The 22029-nt window shown below is 40.7% G+C and overlaps 1 protein-coding gene across 1 annotated transcript in view; it reads left to right on the top strand.

Moving 5' to 3' along the window:
• Positions 1-22029, top strand: part of PAPPA2 (pappalysin 2) — a 260116-nt gene that overhangs the window by 183747 nt on the left and 54340 nt on the right. Inside the window, exon 16 of the mRNA XM_045811473.2 lies at positions 693-906. Coding sequence (XP_045667429.2) covers positions 693-906 — 214 coding nt within the window. The remainder of the gene's footprint in view (positions 1-692; positions 907-22029) is intronic.

Genomic DNA, 22029 nt, shown 5'->3' with positions numbered 1-22029 from the left:
TTGTACCAATGCAGCTTCCTGAGCCTAATGCTGGCAGAGCCTGATGTAGTAGGTCGGAGGTGGGTTGGTGATGCCACTGTGGGACGTTCCTGGATTGCCTTTGGAATTCATGGAAGAACACTGAGGCATACAGTGTGGTGCTTAAGTACAGAACTCTGCATCCCAGCTGCCCAAGTTCAAACCCTGCATCTTCCCCTTGTTAGCTGGGGCAAGTTGCCTGAACTCAATTTCCTCATCTGCAAAATAAGAGATAATGATGGTATCTATTGCAGTGGATTGTTTGAGGTGTGAAGTTTATGTAAGTATTGTAAAATGCTTCGAACAGCGCCTGGCATATAAAAAGCAGTATAAATGTGTCATCCGTGATTCTTACTATGCTTTCCATGACACGGTCACTACTATATTTTTATTATTTGTAGTTGGGAAACGAGGTCATGATTTGTTTGGTAGCCGTTCTTTCCTTCCAGTCAGGGAATAGTTATCTGACCTCTGTGTAAGAGATCCCAGGGGCTGCTCAGCAGGAAGAAAGACAGGATGAGCCCTGGACCTGAGGTGCCAGAGAAGCTGCTCCACCAAGAATTATGTGACTTCCTGAGAATGCCGACGGGTGGACAGGTTTTTGTTCTTTTCGGTTCCACATTGATTTCTGGACTCTGCTCTGAGCATTCTGTGCTTCTCTTTCCTGGACTCAGGACTGACCCCATGGCTGACCTGTCTTGAAGACGGGCTCTGGTCCCTCCCTGAAGCCTACTGCAAGTTGGAGTGCGACGCTCCTCCTGTTATCCCGAATGCCAGCTGGCTCCTGGCCCCCTGCCTCCAGCGCAGCCATGACGTGGGCTCCATCTGCAGATACGAATGCAAACCGGGCTACTACGCCGTGCCGAGTGCGGACGGTAAAGTCAGGAGGTGAGCCGGCTTGTTCCTGGGTCTTTGTGCTTCTCTCTACCCGCATGCTCTCATTCGTAAATCCCAGACTGTTGCTTTGGAAATAATATTAAGACCTTCTGGGTTGGCCCTTGCTTGTTGTGTTGGTTGGTTTTTCTATACAATCTCTCTTCACCTGCACAGGTGTATTCCCCAGCCACGCAGGCAGGCTGACCAGGTGTGATTTCTGTAAAGGTATTCCTTCCCATAGGAGATCCCATAGGCTCACCTAGGTGATTTAAAAGAATCTCTGCCCTAATTATCATTGTCCTTCAAAGTAAGTGTAGGGAGCTACTCAGTGTTGTCACCTGAATCCAACACATCAGGTCGGTTGGGAACGTACGGCGGTGGCTCTGGGCCAGACTGCCTGGGCTGGTACCCAGTCCAGACATTTATTACCTGTGTGATGCTGGGAAGGTTTCTTTCTCTTCCTCAGTCTTTCTCATCTGTAAAACAAGGATAGTAATAATAATATCTACCTGATAGGGCTTGGTGTGGGGACTAAATACATTAATCAATTAATAATACATAAGGTTTGGTAAATTTATTTTTAGCACACAAAACATATTAGCCACTAATATTATTATAGTCTCTCTGCTTTCTCCCTGCTGGACTTCCTGTGTGCGCACTTCTAGGCCTGGAAGCCAGGGGATGGGGTGCCTTTCCTCTGATCAGAAAGAACAAAGGCTTTGCAGGATCATTTAAGAGAAAAGGCTTTGAAGAGAGTCAAGCTGGGTTTCAATCCCAGTCATCTCCCCTTTTTATCAGCTGAGTAACCTCAGGCAAGTTACTTAACTCTTTGGGTCTCAGTCTCCTTTGTAAGTTGAGGGTAATGCCCACATCAGAGGTTGAGTTGAAGATGAAACGAGGTAATGCACATCCAGCCCAATGCCCGCCTTGTGCCAATTGCTCAATAGATGGTTTCAGAAAAAGAAGGTTTTTCTCAACAAACAAAACAAACAAAAAGCTTTCAGAAAAGGAAACTCCTCGTACTCAGTAAATAGTAGATATTCTGCCCTATCGTAAATTGTGTCAGTATAGGAGAAAATCCAGTTCATTTCTTACCCAGGACTTAATTAAAAGTCTGACCATAGTAGGTTTTTTTTTTCAAAGACGGTTTTGGTTTTTGTTTTTTGAACTAACAAGATCCCAGCTATGGCATTCCAATGATGCCAAGACAAACTTTGCTTATAAGCTAGACTTCTCTAAGGGGACAGAAGAATATCAGGCAACTTGCTCTCTGGCTTGCATGTGCCCTTCACCCCGCCATCCTACTATGGGGTGGATTGAGTCTGGCTTTGCCCAGCGCCTTCCACTCCAGAGAAAGCCCAGACTTCTATGTGGAAGGGGGGAAGCGAGTCAGGTGAGAGACAGGCTGATGAGAATATGAATAATACTGGTGAAAATTTCATAAGAGGCAGCACTCCGGGTTAGTGGACTCTAACAGGTATAGTCAATAGTTTTTGACAACCGAAAACACATTTGCGTGTGATTTTCATAGGATCTGGATCAATTTGCATAGGCACGCATGGACAGGCAGTGAGGACCCAGGCCGTCAAGCGTGAGTGCTGTTACAGCGCCTCAGAAGGCAGCTGTTTTCTGGCTTTTTCCCCTCTGATTTCTGCCTCCCTTTACACAGACTTGCCGCTGACTCGAGTGTCTGCACAGCAGTGCAGAGAAGAGTAATCGAGGGGGAGAGAAGAGTCTCAGGACCAGGAAGAACTGAGGCTGGAGGGGTGATTTCTAGCTCCCTCAGCCCACGGCTGAGCTGTGTGTGTGTGTGGGGGGGATGAGGACTGTGGGCTCTCTGCCTTACCCTGCACCCCCGGCTCAGCCGGCTGCCCCAGTTAGGGCAGGGGCGCACAAAGGCCATTTGTCCGCACAGCTTTTCTGGTGGAGAAACTGGAAGCCCGACGTCGACATTGGTTTTGGCATACACATTTACATTCACAAACACCATGCTGAGGGAAGCTTAAATTATTTACCACACTGTGTAAACTGATTTAAATCTTAGTTTACACCTGTTTACATAGCAGGCGGCAGATTGGTCATCAGAAGTTTGCAAGCCGGGCGTAAATCACTGTCACTTGCTGCTTCTGTTTACCCAACAAACTGTGTCAGCCTTGTTCCTCACTTGGTGAAAAGAGCCCAGAGTTGTACAAATGGGGCTCTAAACTTCTTTCTAGGATATGCAAGCAGGATGAGAAGAGATTGAGTAAAGCAGGCAGGGAGATCAATCAATCCAGACAGAGCGGGCACATGCTAACGTTATGCCGTTCTGCGAGTCGCGGACAAACCCGCTTGATGGTCAGATCCACAGCGTGTTGTTTGCGTGACTTTGAGTAACAGACTCAATATCCATGTGTCTCCATTTTTGCATCCATAATGTGAGTGGTAGTAATTTCTATCCAAGAGTGTTGTGTTGAGGCTGAAAGGAGGTAGATGTGCCGGAAGCATTTTATCAACTATGACGTTCAGTGTAAGTACCACCTATTGCTTCTTGTTCATTTCCTTTTAAAACAAGGAAACAACTACAAAAATGTCAGCCAGGTACATTCCCTTCCTGCTCTTCTCAAGTCCTTTGAACATTGTTTCAAGAGAAAAGAAAGACAAGTACTGGATCTGACTTTTCTCTTCGTATCAGCCCATCTAAGTTGTGTCCCATTCAGCTCAGAGGTGGCGGGGAGGGCATAGCTGCAGTTGGCAAGTTCATCACATGCATGCCGTATCCAGTCTGAGGAAACAGGCGTGAAGAGGATCTGGGCTCCAACCTCAGGGAGCACACGGCCTCCGTGCTCTCTCTTTCATGTGCTTTATTTTTCCTTGAAGCATGACAGAGAAGGAGACAGCTGCAAGAGAGGCACTTTCACCTGGCCCCTGGATTCCTGGTCCCTCCTTCCCAGGATTTGAAAGTGGCACTGCCCACACTAGATACGGGGAAATGCAATGGCTTAGGCCTGGGTCGGGGATTCCGACCTTCACGTCGTGGCTGGAGTCAGCATCACCCAAGTCCAATGGATTCCCCAGAAGGAAATTGAGAAGGAGGGTAAATGGATATTGGGGGAACAAAAAAATCAATAAAACAAAAACAGTTATCTATGATATAGTACAGCTATACAATGGTACAGCCACATCATGAAATAGCCTATCATCAAAGATGTTTGGAAGAATATTAAAGACATGGGAAAACATTCACAATACAATGTTAAGTGGATAAAAGCAAGAAAGTAACTGTTATAAATGATATAATCTCTATTTTTTCATATTAAAAGAATATTTTTATTACTTTTATAATAGCTAGAAATGCTTATGGTATTAGTAGTCATAATCTCTAGGTAGTAGGTTTATAGGGAATATCTTTTCTTTTTCTGCTTATTTATATTTGCTAAATCTTCTTGATTTTGTGAGATAAAATGGATAAACAGTTTCAAACTAAATAATGAAGTGAGCTATTAAGAGTAGATTATAGCAATTTGTGCAGGCAGAGAGGAAAACTAGGCAGATCTTTCTAAATAGGCGAACTCAGGAGAGACCAGCACTCCAAGATGGCGTGAAAAAAGGTACGTGACCTTTCCACCCCGTTCCCAGGTCCTTCTGTGTTTTGAGGACAGCACTGTCTTTATTCTCGAAGGCCACCTCACAGCTTTTCTCCTCCAGTCCTAACACCTCTTTCAAAACTTCTAGCATATCACCTCACTACCCAGAGTGAAGAGTCTACCCACAGGTGGGCAAGCTTACCTATGCCCCAAACATACACTCCCCCTTCCTGCTGTCCAAAATGAAGTTTGCTAGCTTTGCTGTGGACCCCATCTCCCTTCTTGGGGATTTCTCTCCACCCATTTACCTTCTTCTTTCCTACGTCGGAAGCATCTCTCTTCCTTTTGCCCATTACTTCTCTTTCATTATGCTCAGGTTTCTCCCACATTACAACTCAAACAAGCAGAGCCTTATCTGATCCCATGCCCCTGACCCCAGCTACCGCTCTATCTTTCTTTCTCCCTTTCATGATGAAACTTGTTGTAAGAGTTGTTTGTATTCACTCTCTCTAGCTTGCCATCTTTTCTCTCCTTCACACTCTGACATTCATGTTTTTACTCCTGTCTCTTCACTAGAGCTGTCCCTGCCATGGATTTTCTGCTGCCAAATGCAGTGACTCTTCTTGGTCTTCAGGTTACTTGAGAATATTTGGTTTAGGTTGTGGTCACCATGAGAGATAGGATGGACCCTCCTACCCACAGTTTGGTGTGGATGTTGAAACTAATGATACCACACATAGACCAAGAGACTCTGAAAAGGTTTATTACTCACATAATGAGTTCTTCTGGAAAGTGAAGGGGAGGATCCCAGGTTGACCTTCAAAGGGCTGGAGAAACCAGGGAAAGGAGAGGGCCTGGGGGTTTATGGTGCTTAGGGAGTAGGGCTTATGTCAGGGTTTCTGCATGTGAACAGAACCTGTGTATGGTTTGAACTTTCTGCTGAAGCCATACAGAGGAAGCATAAAGCTTTCTGATAGGCTTGCTCAGATGTAGGAGATGATGGGGCTTGAAAGCTGTCACCAAACATTGCAAATGGAGTCAGGCTCTTTATAATAGCATAGTTGGCTACACTCTGCTTGAAACTTCTTCCCTAATTCTGTTCTTTTTCCTTCTTCTCCCTGATTTTCCTTCTTCTCTATCTCTTCTTAATTTTATTTTCTAGCTTTTTCCCCTCTGCCCATTTCTTCAATGTCGGTGTTTCCCTGAGCTCACTTTTCTCTCTTGCTGTGTACGCATGTCTGGGATGAAGCTCATTTACCCTGTAGCCTCATCCCTCATCCGCATGCTGTTGCTTCCTAAATCCATACCTCCTACTGTAGTCTCTTCCCTTAAGGGCCATAAGGACCATTAGAGCAACTGACTATGGATATAGCCACTTGGATATCCCGTCTGCATTTTAAACTCTTACTATATAAAACAGAGCCTATTATAATCTCTTTCAAATCTTAACATCCTCTGTGTTCCGTGTGGTTGGTCAGGCCAAGAACCTGCACATAACTTGAGACTCTTCGGTGTCCTTCACCCCCAGTCAAACCAGTCATCAACTTCCATCAAGTGTCATCTTACTGACTCTCAGATATGACCATTTCTCCCCATCTCTGCTGCCACTTCCTTATAATAGGCTACGATCCTTTTTTACTTCGGAACTGGTCTTTCTGACTCTAGTCTTTTTCCCTTCAATACATTCACCACTTTGCACCAAAATTGATCTTCAAAAAACAGAATTCTAATTACAGTTTTTCCATACATAAAATAGAATGGCCAGCCATTTCACTAGGAAAATAAAAAATCTTAAAATAGTTTCAAGGTCTTATACAATCTAGCTGGACTTTGCTTACTTTTATAGGCTCATAGCCTACTCTCTTCCCTGGGAGACCACTTCCTTCCAACTGTTCTTTTTCACTCCCTGGTTTTCCTTCTCCTTCTCTAGGCTCTCATACCATTGGATTGATTTTACTTCCTTATCTAAGCCATGACTAACATGCCTCTGGGCCAGAGCTCTCCCCAACAGTGACCTTTGCCTTAGCTGACTCTTACTCTCCTGTTTTTAGCATAGGTACAGTTTTATCCAGGAAGACTACCAAATCTCCCCAGTCTGTAAGAACTGCTCTTCCCAGGGTTACATTGCGCACAGAACTTCCCTGACAACATCATTTATCTCAATGAGTAGAAATGGTCTGGTTACTTGTCTATATTCTCCAAGAGACCATGAATATTTGTTTAGCTTCATGTACCCGATGGCTACTACATTTATTGGTAGGTACTCAATAAATGCCTTATGAATGGATGAAAATACATTTATTAAAAAATCTTGATAGGAATTTGATACTAAAGTTGATGCTAATCATGGTGAAGGAAAGGGGGCAGTCTCTTGTGAGGGAGTGGAGATCTCTATTTCAACGGCTTTAGAGTAGAAGAACTCTAAAAATATATGTGTATGTTTTTCTTCCAGCAATTGTCTCAGTAACATGGAAGGAATTGTCTTCTCCAAAGACTGTTTACTTTTATCTATTCAACACACATGTAAGCTTGATTAGCACAACTCTGTACAAGTTAATAGTCACACAAAAGGATTAGACCTCTCAACAAGCTCACCAGAACAACAGTTCTCATACCTGGCTGCACATTAGTATCGTTTGGGGAGATTTGAAAAATCTTAATGTTCAGCTCATACCCCAAACCAATTACATCAGAATCTGTGCAAGTGGGACCCAGGCATTAGTGTTTTGCAAAGCTTCCCAGGTCGCTCCAATATGCAGCCAAAATCGAGAAGCACAAGTCTAGGGGAGCCTTTGTTTCTGTAAGAACAGTATCAGTCATGGGATTTTGACTTGTCTAAAAATATCCAGAGTAATGTTTTCTTTTTTCAAAATTAGTGTAGCAGCACTTTTGCATGCCAGATTGTTACATGTCTCTTTGAGGCTTATTTATATTTGGAGTTAATCAAAAAAATACAAACAATTGTAACTCCAAAGAAATTGTAGTAGTTTCATGAGTTCTTTCTTATTGACATTTTACAACACATACACAGACTCCTTTAAGCTGCTTTCTTTTCCTCCCCTGCAATTTACTTCCACTTACACATCATTGTTCATCACCCCTTTGTTGTTTCATTAACTTCACTTTCCAGGAAGCTAAAATAAATATGTTTGACTTATATTTTATCAAAAAGACCATATTATATTCTCCCTTATCTTTGACTCCCATGGTTACCTTTTTCTCATTAGGTGTTATCTTTATGTGCGAAGGTTAGATAAACCTCATTAGGGCTCATAATTAATTTAACTTACAAATTATTCCAACCTTATAACTTACTTAGACAGCCTCTCCCTCTGTAAGTCATTCATCAAGATGCCATGTGAAAGGTGCCGTAGTAGTTAGATCTTTTTTAGAGTGATTGTGAACAGCCATACTTTCTGAGAGTCACTCACGGTATCAGCTTTTCCAGAGAACACAGATCTATTTAAGTTCTATAAACACAGATATAGGTCAAGACTGTAAAAAATAGGCCTCACATTATGACTATTTAGTGTTTAACAAATGTTTGGTTGGTAAACCTCTTTAGTGGGAGTTTGTCTCCTCTGACTTGGAGGGAGAGTTTGGGATGGCCATGGACTATACATGTGGACTTGACCCATCTCTACATACAAAGATCATTTGGTATGGCAGAGAGTTAAAAAGCATAAGGCCTTGACTCTGTTCTGTTGGGTTGGTGATATAATAAGATGATAGTATAATATGGTATATTATGATATAGTAATGCATAGCTTGATATACTATAATACTAATATGTCTCAGTATATTTTTAGACAGATGAGGAAACTAAGACTCAGAGTATCATTAGTAGCCTTCCCACAATCACTCAGCCGTTTTGTGATGTTAAACCATTCTGACTCCAAAGCCCATGCTCTTGGCTAACAGGATTTTCAATATTGAGCAAATTACTACATCTCTCTGGGTCTTTTTTTCCCAGATCTGTAAAGTAAGGGGAAATCTTGAGTGACTTCCAGCTCTAAAAGTCTATATTTATTTTCTATCTCAGTAGAATCAATGAAAGAAGTTAGCACTTTGGCAGAACACCATTGAGAGACGTGATACATAACAATTTATTGCCACCAGAAAAAAAAAAACAACAACAACAGAGAAGCAGTGATATATTACCGCATAGGCACAATGTTAGTGGGCAGTACTTAAGGTAATACTTGGAGAACTTCTGGTCTGAGTGAACAGTCAAGGTCTTATCCTCTTCCTCTCGATAGGTTTTGGTGAATTGTTCTCTCTTCACACCCAAGAGGATTGGATCTAGGTCTTCCTTGAAGACAGAATATGGGTACATTTTTAAGATCTAAAAAATTGAGTTTAAAGATTAAGTACTTCCCTGAAACTTCCCTAAAGAAGAAAATTTAGTCAAAATGTTAGCAAGGCTTTCCTTAGTCCAAAATTTTTCTCTTGGCTCGTTGGTAAAGCACACAGGTTCTGGGATTAGTGAGATCTAAGTTTGAATCTTAACTCTGCCACTTATTAGCTCTTAGACCTTGGGCAAGTTACTGATCTATACTGAACATCACTGTTTTTATTTACAAAATGAGTATTAGGAAATAGAAGTACTTATAGCTTTTTATAAGGATTAAATTGGATAAGAGATGTAAATAAGTGAACACAGTTCTTAATCATATGAAGCTTTAGGTCAGCAATAGCTGATATTTTATCATCATCATCATCATCATCAGGTTAATAACCCTTGCAAAATGAATGTTGCTTTTGGTGTGTTTAGCAGGTAAACATCTTTAAAAAGGAAAACGCTCAGTGGCTATTGTCTCCCATCCATTGTTGGTGCCTATACTCCTGAAAAACAACATAGGGACAGAAAGACTGAAGCTGGCATTCCAAGTAGGAGGTACAGGTCTTTGGTTACCAGGGCCAGTGGGTGAGTACTTCCTCTGCCTATAACACACACACACACACACACACACACACACACACACACACACGAGAAAACAGTTCATTAAATTAAAAATATATATATATATACAGTTCCCTCCTCCAGTCAGAATCCTCTCTGAATGCTTCATCTCATCCTGCTGTCAACTCAGTGGGTTTTTCAAATACTACAGTGGCTTCAAGTAGACCATGAAAGGGAAAAGGGGGGTGTGGGGGGGAGGGATGGAAATGAAATAGTCAGCAAGATAGAGCTGGACATATTAAAAATTGGGGCAAGCATGTGAGGTCAGACTGGTGTGGGAGCAGAATGGAAGGGCGTGTCCTGGAGACGTCACCTAGACTTTTAGACTCTTGATCTTTTAGAATCGTGGCTTGAACCTCTGAGGTTCAACTTACTGGACCATAGGCAGGGAGAGAAAGACTTGGCTAATGAAATGGAAATGTGTAGTTAAGACAAATGCTAACCCTCCTTAAATATTCTGGATTTGCAATTTCTAAAAAGTCAGTAAAATAATCTACATAATTTTTAAACTCTGTGTCATAACATTGTGCATATACACATATGAACAGCTGTTAAACCTATGTGTGTATATAGACAGAGACACATGTGCTATCTATGATTTGCCAATTAAAGGGCACACTATAATCTCTATGTACACTTATGCATCTGTGAGAAATAGAAATTTGTTTTCTTTCCATTAAGACGTTGTCTGGCTTTATAATTAGTGTTTATAGTAAATACATTCAAAGTTTATTCTTGGAATCCTCAATTCTCTTGCCATTGTAGGATAATGTGAGCTTTAAGCTAATTGATTACAGCCTCTTTTGGCATCAAAGTGACTAAAGCTCTTCTCCAAGCCTTGGCCACTCAAATGCACACCTGGGTGCAGGCCAGCTCCCTGCTGCGGGCTTCACAGGGCTCCAGCGATGGCAGGCAGGCCTTTACTTCAAACACAGCGTTCGCTGAACTCATAAATTTCCCTGTGACCTTCAATCTTAAGCTAGAGAATATCTGATTATAAAACTGTCCTTCCTATTTTGATACTATATTGACTGCTGATTTCTCTATTAATCAGGAAGAATAATTTTTAAAATATTATATGAGTAAGCACTGAATTTTGTACACACACACACACACACACACACACACACACACACAAACACATAGGACTTTCTTCAACCCATACTTTCTCTCCCGATGCCCTTTCTTTGCCTTTTCCCCCTACCCCATTCTCTTCCTCAGGCTCCTGCTAATCCCTTCTTTGGCCTAGTGGGGAGCATTTTGATTGTGACCTTGACTTTTTTTTTTTTTTTTTAGAGATTTTATTTATTTATTTGACAGAGAGAGAGGGACAGCCCGCGAGAGAGGGAACACAAGCAGGGGGAATGGGAGAGGAAGAAGCAGGCTCCCAGCAGAGGAGCCTGATGTGGGGCTCGATCCCAGACTGCCAGGATCATGCCCTGACCCAAAGGCAGACGCTTAACGACTGAGCCACCCAGGCGCCTCTGTGACCTTGACTTTGCTGTCTAGTGATGGAGTCAGGTCAAGCCAAACTGATTTTTAAAGTATCTCCTGAAGGATTCTGGGTGGGACAAAATTCCGAAGAACTGAGTAGGGTGGGAAGACCGAATAGAATGTTAACACTGAACACTCATATCACATGCACAGGGAGAGAGAGCGAGCAGAGGAATGGACAGAGGAGTGTGGCTGAGTAGATCTGTTGGTTATCAGAGCTAATAATTTCTGCTGCTTATTGGGAATTTTATGTGCTATTCATTGTACTGCATACTTTATGTTCACTAACTTATGTAATCTAATAACCCTGTAAGGAAGCTATTATCAACCCCATTTTTCAGATAGGAAAACTGAGGGAAAAAAGCTAAGTTATTTTTTTAAAAGCCAGAGATATATTTAAAGCCACATCTGGAGTTCAAGCATTAGTCGCCTGATTCCAAATCGTCTGCTCTTCACCACTGTATTCCTGATGGGGATCACCCAGTGCAGCCACTGAAAGCCTGCTGTAGGCCACTGGGGCCTCTGATTCTTTCTCGTTAGTCAGGGGAAGTTTCAAGGAGAACCAGCCTTTTCATTCTAGCGCACATCAGAAGGGTGAGCTATCAGGAGCATTGCAGACATGGGATTCCCCTGTGTGAAGTCCAAAGTCCTTAGGTATATCACAACCTTCCAGAAGCTCTGGCTAACTCGTTAGTGGGTTCAGGTTTTATTGTTGCTGTGACTTCCAAACAGGAGGCATGTAAAGAGCTTTGCTTTCTGAAAGAGCAACAATGACCTGCAGTGACTGCATAGTTAATTCCAAGGTGAGGGTGTGGATATGTGTTTATACTGTGAGCACCTTCTGTCAGGCCTGTCTATGGGTCGGACCGACCAGGAACAAAGATACAACAGTATGTACATGGAGGAATTCGTACACTGGAAATCTGGTGAAGATGGACAAAGATTTCTTGCAATGAGAGAACCTGCCCTCTGAAATCGAATTCATACGATTTATGGCCCTTTTCTGCCAGTATTTTGTCCCACCTGCCTTCACCCCAGCTCTCCTCTTGCCCTGCCTCTTCCTCCCCGTAAGATAGAGCAAGATAAAGGTAAATATACTTCAAAAAGTAGGGTGGGCACATATATACTTTTCCCATTTACACTTTTGGCCAAGATTTCAAACAGATTCTACCTTTCACACCTCTGGGTTCTTGCATGCATCAATCTTCTGGTGGGTATGCACTTCTCCTCCTTCCCTGCCTAATGAACCCATCTCTAAGTGTTTCTTTCCTGATATCCTTCATGTCTCCAGGAAGTGCTGGGGGCTCCCTCTTTGGGCTCTCATAGGTCAGTATTCTGGTTCTCTTGTGGTATTAATATTTGTTTCCAAAACCGTATGACCTAAGATAATGCATAGGCATGTAGTAGACGCTCAGTGGGTATTTGTTGACTGGATGTATGAATGGACAAATAACTCAATGATGAAACACGGGTAAGGCAAGAGAGTCCTATTTAATAGTTTTTGTTTTGGAACCAGTTCACTCCTGCGTTTCAGTGTAACCACCAGGTCCTCAAATATACATGGAAGCAAATGAATATTAGAATTCTGCGGTAATGTTAATTGCTCTTGTATATGTTTGGGTTTAAATTGCATGCATTGCAGAAACTTCAGAGTGTTTTAAAATCTGGGGTAACCTGAGCAGATTTGGTAAGAAGATAAACTCTGTTAGCTTTATGAAGAATTATGTGAGAGGCCAAGAGACTTATGCAAAAGAGATTAAGTGGGAGCTACTGAACTCAAAATGAGAGAGGCTGAGGGTGGGACAACTAAGGCGGGGCAATGAGAGGGTGGAGAAGGGGCCCCGGACTTGAGTTAGTTAGGTATTCAGACCTGGGGCAAGGCAGTATGGCTTTAGTAGCAGAAAGCCCAAAGACAAAAGTGAGAGGTGGGGCTTAGAAGTAGAACTATCTATGTACTTGTAGGACTTAGTACACTGCTTGTTCTGACAGAGAGGCTCTATTTTACGTGGAAGAAGAGCTTTGTAAGGGGCATTTTCTTGAGTCAGGGAAGAATGAAAAAGCAAAGCCAATGTGTCTAGTGGGGTGGTCCTGCTGATACTATTCCTTGGCCAGTGGAGTGCACTGGGGCTAAACGTCGAGGGCCTGCTCTACAGAGGGTGGACTCATTGGTGGGCTGTGGACTGACCATGACCAAAGTCTGTCGGCTCTTCAGTTAGGACATTGGCTTGAGAAACCAGGTCTGTAGTTTGTTAAGAGAAAAACTGGTATGGAGTTTGGAAGTGCTGATGGTTCGCTCTGGGCGGCGGGGGCGGGGCGGGGGGGAAGGTAGAGGACTGTGCCTTTTAACATAGTCTAGGGTAGTGCTTCTCAAACTTGAGTGTGCATTGGAATCACTTGGGGATCTTATTAAAATCCAGATTCTGTTTTAGTCAGTCTTGGGTGGAACCCGAGATTATGCATTGCCGATAAACTCCCGGGAGATTCTAGTGCTGCTGTTCTGGGAACCACATGGTAAGTGGTAAGGATCTAAACTATTCTGAGTAAAGAGGCTTCAAATTTCAATTCAAAAGCTGACCGTGTGCCACACAACAATTTAGCTGATTAATGCTTCAGTTTCCTAATCTGTGTTAGGGAAATAATGCGATTACTCCTTGCTTTTACACCTCCTTTTTAGGGATGTTCTGTGGTAGGATTTTGTGACATTCAGTATAAATGTAGTAGGTAAGAGGAGGTACTTTATCTGCAGCTCCATTTCTAGGAATAATAGTGCTTCCATATTGTGATATAGTCATTGGCATCAGATGATCATGGCACTGACCCTTTTCTTCCATTAACCAGTTAGATAACCCCAGGCAAGTTATCTTACTTTTCTAAACCTTACCTACCTCACCTATAAAGTCAGCATTTCTACATTCATTGAACTAATGTTTATTGGTGCCTATTATGTACTAAACATTGTGCTGGAGACTAAAGTTATAGTAAGTAAGGTCTTACTCACCAAGCTTACATTCCAGTCAGGGAGACAGGAAATAAATTACGAAAACAAAACAAAACAAAAAACCCAAATAATTAGAGTATGCATTCCTTGAAAGAGGTGCTTTAAAAACCCAAAACAATAAAAGTGTAAAATAAGATTGCTCTGTGGTGGCAAAAAAATTTTTTTAGATAGAAAGAAGAGCCAGTCAGAAGAGCAAAAAGAAAAACAAGCAGAGAGGATAGCACCGAAGTCATTTGGCAGAAAAGAACTTGGTTGTGCTTGGGATTCTAAGTCCAATGTGGACAAAGTACATTAAAGAAGGTGAATGGGGCATAAGATGAGGTCAGAGAAAGTGGGACCAGATTATGCAGGACCTTGTGAGTAAGAAATGAGAAAGTTTGGATTTTTTTTCCATGTAAGAAGAGGCAATTTTAATGTTTAATGCAAGAAAATGACATGATGCAATGTATTTATTTATTTTATAAAATACCTCTCTGACTGGTGTTTGCCAGCTGGATAGGAAGGAATCCAGAGAAGTGGGGCGTCCAGTTAGGAGGTGAGAGGTGGGAACTTGGGCTAGCACTCATGACAGTGGAAATGCAAGAGGTATGGGGACAGATTCTGGAGATATTTGGGAGGAAAAACTGAGAGGACTTGCTGATGGATTGAATAAGATCAGATGGGGGGGTTGGGAAAAAGGTAAGATTGAGAGAAAGACTAGAATCAAGGATGTCTTTTAGCTTTCAAATTTGAGCAACAGGGTAGAGGATGGTATGGGGGTGGTTGAGGAAGAGCATGTGCAAAGATAAGGTTATCGAGAACTCACATGACAATAGTCCTTCTCACACATGGGGCTTTAAGGATAAAATGATATAGATATATATTCTTCTGCACAATCCCTGGCACTTAAGTGCTCGTATTTTATTATTTCCCTGTTATTGTTGTTATTCATGAGGGACTACCCATTGGAGACACCAGATGCCCTTGATCGGTAAAGACATGATAATTCTCTTGGACTCCACAATCATATTTTTATTTTCTCCAGTGAAAAATAAATATTACTTTTGAAAACCCTGCAGTGGTGATAGAAGAATGGGATAGGGTAGACTCATGTGTGCCTCAAGCAACATCAATCAAACTTTCAGCCAAGTTTTGATTACAAGATCTTTATTTCTGGCAATGGTGTAAGAAGCAGAAAGAGCACAGCTGGATTTTCAGCACTAGGTGGATACCACAAGTTCTGGAAATTGGAAAAAAGCATCTTCTAACTTGGAAATTGTGGTGATTTGTCTGGAGTAGTTAGAAGGAAAATAAATACAGACCTTCCCCTAGCCCCAACTCCTCATGATACCATTTACAGAGTCAGTTGTCTGGTTGTAACTGTTCCTGTTTGGTCTTTGCTAAGCATATAGCCTTTGTAACCAGGGTTGTTAGGTACATGATTTTGCTTTCTGATTTCTACACCTAAGGTTAATTTTTGCCATAGGAAAGTAGCATAGATTTTAATGGTTTGCCAACCTGGCTGCATATAAAAACTGCTGGCCAATTAAAAAATACAGAGTGTAGGGCAGTCCCAGGATACTTGATTCAGTAAGCCTGTCAGTCTAGGTTTTTTAAATGTCTTCTACATAATTGGTCTACAAATGTCATTTGGAAACCATTGGTCTGAGGATTGGGGTGTTATATTATGATTTGAAAACTCTGGATTCTGTTCTTTCTTTTGCCAATGAATTGCTTGCAGTGTGGCATTGGGCAAGTCACTTCATGGTTCCTAATGTGACAGTTCAGCCTCTTTTACTCTGCTGGAATGAAGAAAATATAGACAGCTAATAGTGAGTAGAATGTTTCATGTGAAGGACATTTGGACTCGACTAGCAAAGAAGTTTGAAATCCCCGTCCTGTTGAGGGTCTGCCTATGTGTATCGATCTAGTATCCAATGCCATCATTCTTTGAAATGCAAACCTACTCACTTCATGATTTCAAAGTGCTTCTTGACTCTTGATTCATAACACGTGAAAGAGTTGAACCACGGTAAATAAACCCATTTTTTTCATTAATGATTTTAAAAGTTTCAGAGGACACTCCTCAACACTAAACTTAGAAGAGGGAGCTGTGGCACCTGTGGAGATCAAAGTCTTGCCATTGCTATAGGCTTTAGTCCCCTTGAAGGGCCCTTTGTGGAAACTAAATTTCCTGGAGCTAAGAGGAATCCAGGACACTGAATTCTTGCCACAATCACAGTCTCTTACGGCCAGAACCAGCCCATGGCACTCAAGTGCTAGGCTCCATAACATGGGATCTCAAGGTTTGTGCCATAAACAGGGGTTGACAGGCACCAACATGGAGCCAGTGAGACAGGGCTTGCTATTGGGCCTTGAGAATCTGACCAGTCAGATGCGTTGTGAGAAGTCTGAGGGTGGAACCTGAAGTGGGTCATCTGATAGAGTGCCATGCAGAAGCTGTGAGAGGTGTATGGAGAGATGGCCATAGGAGGCCATCCCCATACAAGGGAGAAGAAACTGGGAAGGAGAATCCATGAAGTTGAGGGGGCATAGGGCCCCCTATAGAAGGGAAATGCCATTTCCTAGGGAATTAGGTCTCTCTCCCAACTTCCTCTCATTCCTGCCTGTAGTGTCTCCTGTGGAGTTCAGACGTACCAGTGGGAGCTGCGCTGCTTTCCTTTCTACCTTCCAGCATTCTCCCTCTTTATATTTTACTGATATTGCTGGTGGTTTGCATCACAGGGCCCGTCACGTTGTTCAGCTACCACCTACAATGGCCAACTCTCTCTTCCCCATGCAAGTTTGATCTATCTACCTTCACCACTGAGGTTATTAAACTGGCAAGGAAATATATGAAATCAGCATTCTTGAATGGCTCTTCTTGCTGGGCAAGAAAAGGGAGGACTGTTTCCATGCTGAAGAGTTCCAACCAATTCAGAGAAAAATACCACATGAAGTCAAAATATTATCATCTTGGCCAGGCAAGGGTTTTCCTTTATAACCATGCTGACATGCAAGGTTTTACAGCCTTGCCTCTCCCCTGGTGTCAGTGGTATTGCCTGCTCTTTCCAGCTGGAGGATGTCAATTCAGCAGAGGTAGGGGAAGGATTTCCTCTGTGGGAGGTGGTAGAAAGAAGAGAGTCCCTGGGAGGATATAAGCTCTGTAGTGTGAAAGAAGAGTAGAATATCCAGTTTACAAGAGGGAGAAAAAGGTGTTTAGTTATAATCAAAAGAACTACAAGCCTTTCATTGAAAATAGATTTGGGAAGACATTTTTAAGTGGCATCTTCCTTTAGGGAAAGAAGCCGTATACTAAATAGTACGTAGTGTGTGATTTCATTTATATAAATTTCGAGAGCAGGCAAACATAATCTATGCTGATGAAAGTCAGAATATTGTGGATTATAGTGATGTGGGAAGGTTAACTGTAAGGAACACCAGGGGAATTCTGGGGTACTGGAAATGCTCTATCTCTTGATCTGAATGATTACCCAGGTGTATTCACACATAAAAATTCTTTGAGCTGTATACTAAGATTTGTGTGATATTCTATATGTAATTTATTACTCAATACATAAATTTAAAATGAATCTTCTTCTTCTTTTCTTTCTTTCTCTCTCTCTCTCTCTCTCTCTTTCTTTCTTTCTTCTTGCCACACTTCTAAATGTTGTATCAAGATAAAGGACATCTGGGATATTGAATAGGATAGAGATGCTATTAATATTCAAAGTGGGCTGTAGAGCATAAAAGGAACAGTTAAACTGGACACAGTGGAAGGACCATAGGCTTTGGCAGCTACTCACCTGGGTCCAGGTCCTAATATACCTTTTACTGTGCATCTTCAAGCTAGCTTTACATCTCTCTCATTCTCAGTTTCCTTCTGTATGTGGATAATAATATGTTTACCTTAACTGCCATTCAGAGGATTCAATGAAATAATGTATATAGGTATTTTGCCAAACGCCTGAAATATAACTCAAAAATAGTATTTATTATTAACAGATAGTAGATATATGTTCACGTAAACCATGATACTTAAGAATTTAAGTCATAAAATCAGATTTCTACCCTAAAATATTTCTGGGAATAAAAGTATGAATCTCAATAACTGTTTAACATTATACTAAACAGTGAAATGCTGAAAGGTTTTCCTCTAAGATTAGGAACATGACAAAGATGCCCACTCTTGATGCTTTTATTCAACATACTGTTGGAAGTCCTAGCCACAGCAATTAGGCAAGAAAAAGAAGTAGAAGACATCCAAATTGGAAAGAAAGTAACACTGTTACAATCTGCAGATGATATGATACTATACAGATAAAACCCTAAAGATTCTACAAAAAAATAGTTAGAACTAATAAATGAATTCAGTAAAGTTGTATTTATTAGTTCAGTAAAGAACTAATAAGTGAATTCAGTAAAATTGTTTCTGTATACTAATAACAAACTACTACAGAAATCAAGAAAACAACCCCATGTACAATTGCATCAAAAGGAATAAAATGCCTAGGAATAAATTTAACCAAGGAGGTAAAACACCTGTATACTGAAAACTCAAAGACATTGATAAAAGGAATTGAAGAAGACAAAAATAAATGGAAAGATATTTCATACTCCTACATTGGAAGAATTAATATTGTTAAAATATCCATTCTACCCAAAGCAATCTACAGATTCACTGCAATCCCTATTAAAATTCTCATGGTCTTTTTCACAAAACTAGAACAAACACTTCTAAAATTTGTATGGGGCCAAAAGACTCTGAATAGCCAAAGTAAACTTGAGAAAGAAGAGCAGAGCTGGAGGTATCACACTCCCTGATTTCAAACCATACTACAAAGCTACAGTAATCAAAACAATATGGTACTGTTATAAAAACAGACATAGTGATCAATGAAACAGAATAGAGATCCCAGCAATAAACCCACACATACATGGTCAATTAATTTACAGCAAAGGAACCAAGAATATTTAATGGAGAAGGGACAGTCTCTTCAATAAATGGTGTTGGGAAAAACTGGTCAGCCACATGTAAAACAATGAAACTAGACCATTGTATTACACCCTACACAAAAATTGACCCCCCAGTGGATCAAAGATCTGAATGTAAGACCTGAAACCATAAAACTCTTAGAAGAAAACATAGGAGGTAAACTCTTCAGCATTGGTCTTTGCATTGAATTTTTGGATTTGATTCCAAAATCAAAGGCAACAAAACCAAAAATAAACGAGTGGGACTACATCAAACTAAAAAGCTTCACAGCAAAGGAAACCATCAACAAAATGAAAAAAGAACCTACTCAATGGGAGAAAATGTTTGCAAATCATATAACCAGTAAGGGGTTAAATCCAAAATATATAAATAACTTAAACAACTCAATAGCAAAAAAACAAAACAAAACAAACAAACGAAACCCCAAAAAACAAAAACAAATGACACCATTAAAAAATTGGCAGAGGATCTAAATAGACATTTTTCCAAAGAAGACATACAGATGGCCAACAGGCACATGAAAAGATACTCAAAACCACTAAATATCAGGTAAATGCAAATCCAAACCACAGGGAGATATCCTTTCAAACCTGTTAGAATGGCTATTATCAAAAAGACAAGAAATAACAAGTGTTGAAGAGGATGTGGAGAAAAGGGAACCCTTTATATTGTGAATGTAAATTGGTACAACCACCATGGAAAACAGTATGGAGAATCCTCAAAAAATCAAGAACAGAACTACAATATGATCCAGTTATTCCATTTCTAGGTATTTATCCAAAAAATAAAAATAAAATCACTAATTTGAAAGGATATTATATGCACCCCCGTGTCCATTGCACCATTATTTATAATAGCCAAGATATGGAAACAACCAAGTGCCTATCAATGGATGAATGGATAAAGAAAATGTAATGTATATACACAGTGGAATACTACTCAGCCATTAAAAAAGAAGGAAATCTTGCCATTTGTGACAACATGGATAGATCTTAAGGATACTAAGCTAAGTGAAATAAGTGAGACAGGGAAAGACAAATGTCATATATTTTACTTATACGTGGAATTAAAATACCCAAAAGAAATGAACAAATAAAGCAAAACTCATGGATACAGAGAATAGATGGATGGTTATCAGAGGGGGAGGGAGTTGGGGATAGGTGAAATGAGTGAAGGAGGTCAATTGCGTGCTGAAAAATGGTAACTAGATTTATTGTGGTGATCACTTTGTGGTGTATATAAATATCAAATTATCATGTTGCATATCTGAAACTGTTATATAACAATTTTGCCTCAATAAAAACTAACAAACACTCCTTCACTTATTTCTAAGTGGAGACTGTTCAAATTATGTTAAACTATTAAAATTTATTTAAATTATTTGATTTTTATAAAATATTTATTTGAGAAAGAGAGTGCGCACAAGCAGGGGGAGCAAGAGAGGGAGAAGCAGACTCCTCGCTGGGCAGGGAACCCCACTTGGAGCTGGGTCCCAGGACTCTGAGATCATGACCTGAGCCAAAAGCAGATGCTTAACCGACTGAGCCACTGAGGCACCCCTATTTAAATTATTTGAAATCAAATGCATTCTGTGCTGTAGGATCTAGGGCAAATTATTTCCATTTCTGAATATGTTTCTTTATGAACTAGGAATAATAATACTGTGTCATTGGACTAATCTGATCATTCAGTTTGTTACCATGTGTAATGTGCTCTGCAATATGCCTAACACTGTGAATTTTGGTTAAATTATTCAACTTGAAAGATACTTCACTAATGCCTAATGTAAGCCAGATATTATTTAGGAATTATTATGAGGAATTAAAAACAAGAATAAGACACAATCCTTGCCTTCAGGAAGTTTCCATCTTAGTGGAAAAGAGAGATATGTGCACATTTATAAAACAATGTGATAAATATTTTATTAGTGTAATGTTAGAATACTGGAGAAGTACAGAGGAAGCATTGTATAATAATGCAACAGTCATTAAAAGTTGTGGGCATATTTAAATTTAAAAAGAGCATCATGGCCCTAGAAAATAATAATTTAAGGCCACCATATGGTTGAGTCCATGGCCAAGGAATTCTTTCTGTTTTAGACTCACAAGCTTGTAACCAGGATTGCTCTGGATCAGAAGTGGATGCATTAAAACAGCAACATGGAAAGCACCTTCAAATTTGTAGTGAGTCAGAAGGGGGATGGAATGGAATTCACAGTATCAAGACCTATTTCTGTTGACTTCTGTCTACCTCGAAGCAGTTTCTCTGGTTGGAGGCCATGATCATGCACGAGAAGGAAGAGCAGTTCTTTCAGGACAGTGTTGAGTCGTGCCTACTTGAGAATCTGACAAAAGCTATGAATGCTTTCCAAAGAAAAGATGGACTTGTTAACAAACAAAATGACCATAGTAACCTCTAGTGAGGTTCTTGTCCTTCTAAAGTTTAGGCTAAGAGTCTCTGTTTTAAAAGAACATCTATATGCTGCATCTTCTCCTCTCTCTGGAGAACTAAGAAGTATTGGCAGCTTCATCAGTTATATTACCATATGAACACTGACGATCCCCCACATCACTTCTGGGTAGTCCCCTGACTGTGTGATAACTTTTTCTTCCCTTCATCCCACCTGGCATTTCCCAGTGCACTTAGGTGTGAGGCTTCTCCAAGATGAAAGGCTTAAATAAAACCCAACTGTAAACAGTCTAGACCCTGCACTGATATTTATCAAGCTCTCTTGAGAGTTATATATCAAATATTACAGGCATACCTTGTTTTATTGTGCTTTGAAGATATTGCAGTTTTTTACAAATTGTAGGTCTGTGGCAACCCTGCACTGAGCAAGTCTATCAGTACCATTTTTCCAACAGCGTTTACTCACCTCTTGCCTTTGTGTCTTGTTTTGGTAATTCTCACAGTATCTCAGACTTATTATTACTATATTTGTTATGGTGATCTGTGATCAGTGATCTTTGATGTTATTATTGTAATCATTTTGGGGCATCATGATCCGTACCCATATGATAGCAAATTTAATCGATAAATGTTGTGTGTGGTCTGACTGCTTCACTGACTGGCTTTTTCCCCATCTCTCTCCCTCTCCTAGGGCTTCTATATTCCCCGAGAAACAATAAAACTGGAATTA

This window comes from Ursus americanus, chromosome 2 (genome assembly GCF_024610735.1).
Source record: "Ursus americanus isolate L20-20 chromosome 2, mUrsAme1.1.p, whole genome shotgun sequence".
Taxonomy (NCBI): domain Eukaryota; kingdom Metazoa; phylum Chordata; class Mammalia; order Carnivora; family Ursidae; genus Ursus; species Ursus americanus.
Note: the sequence above shows the minus strand (reverse complement) of the source record. Positions and strands in the feature narration are given on the sequence as shown.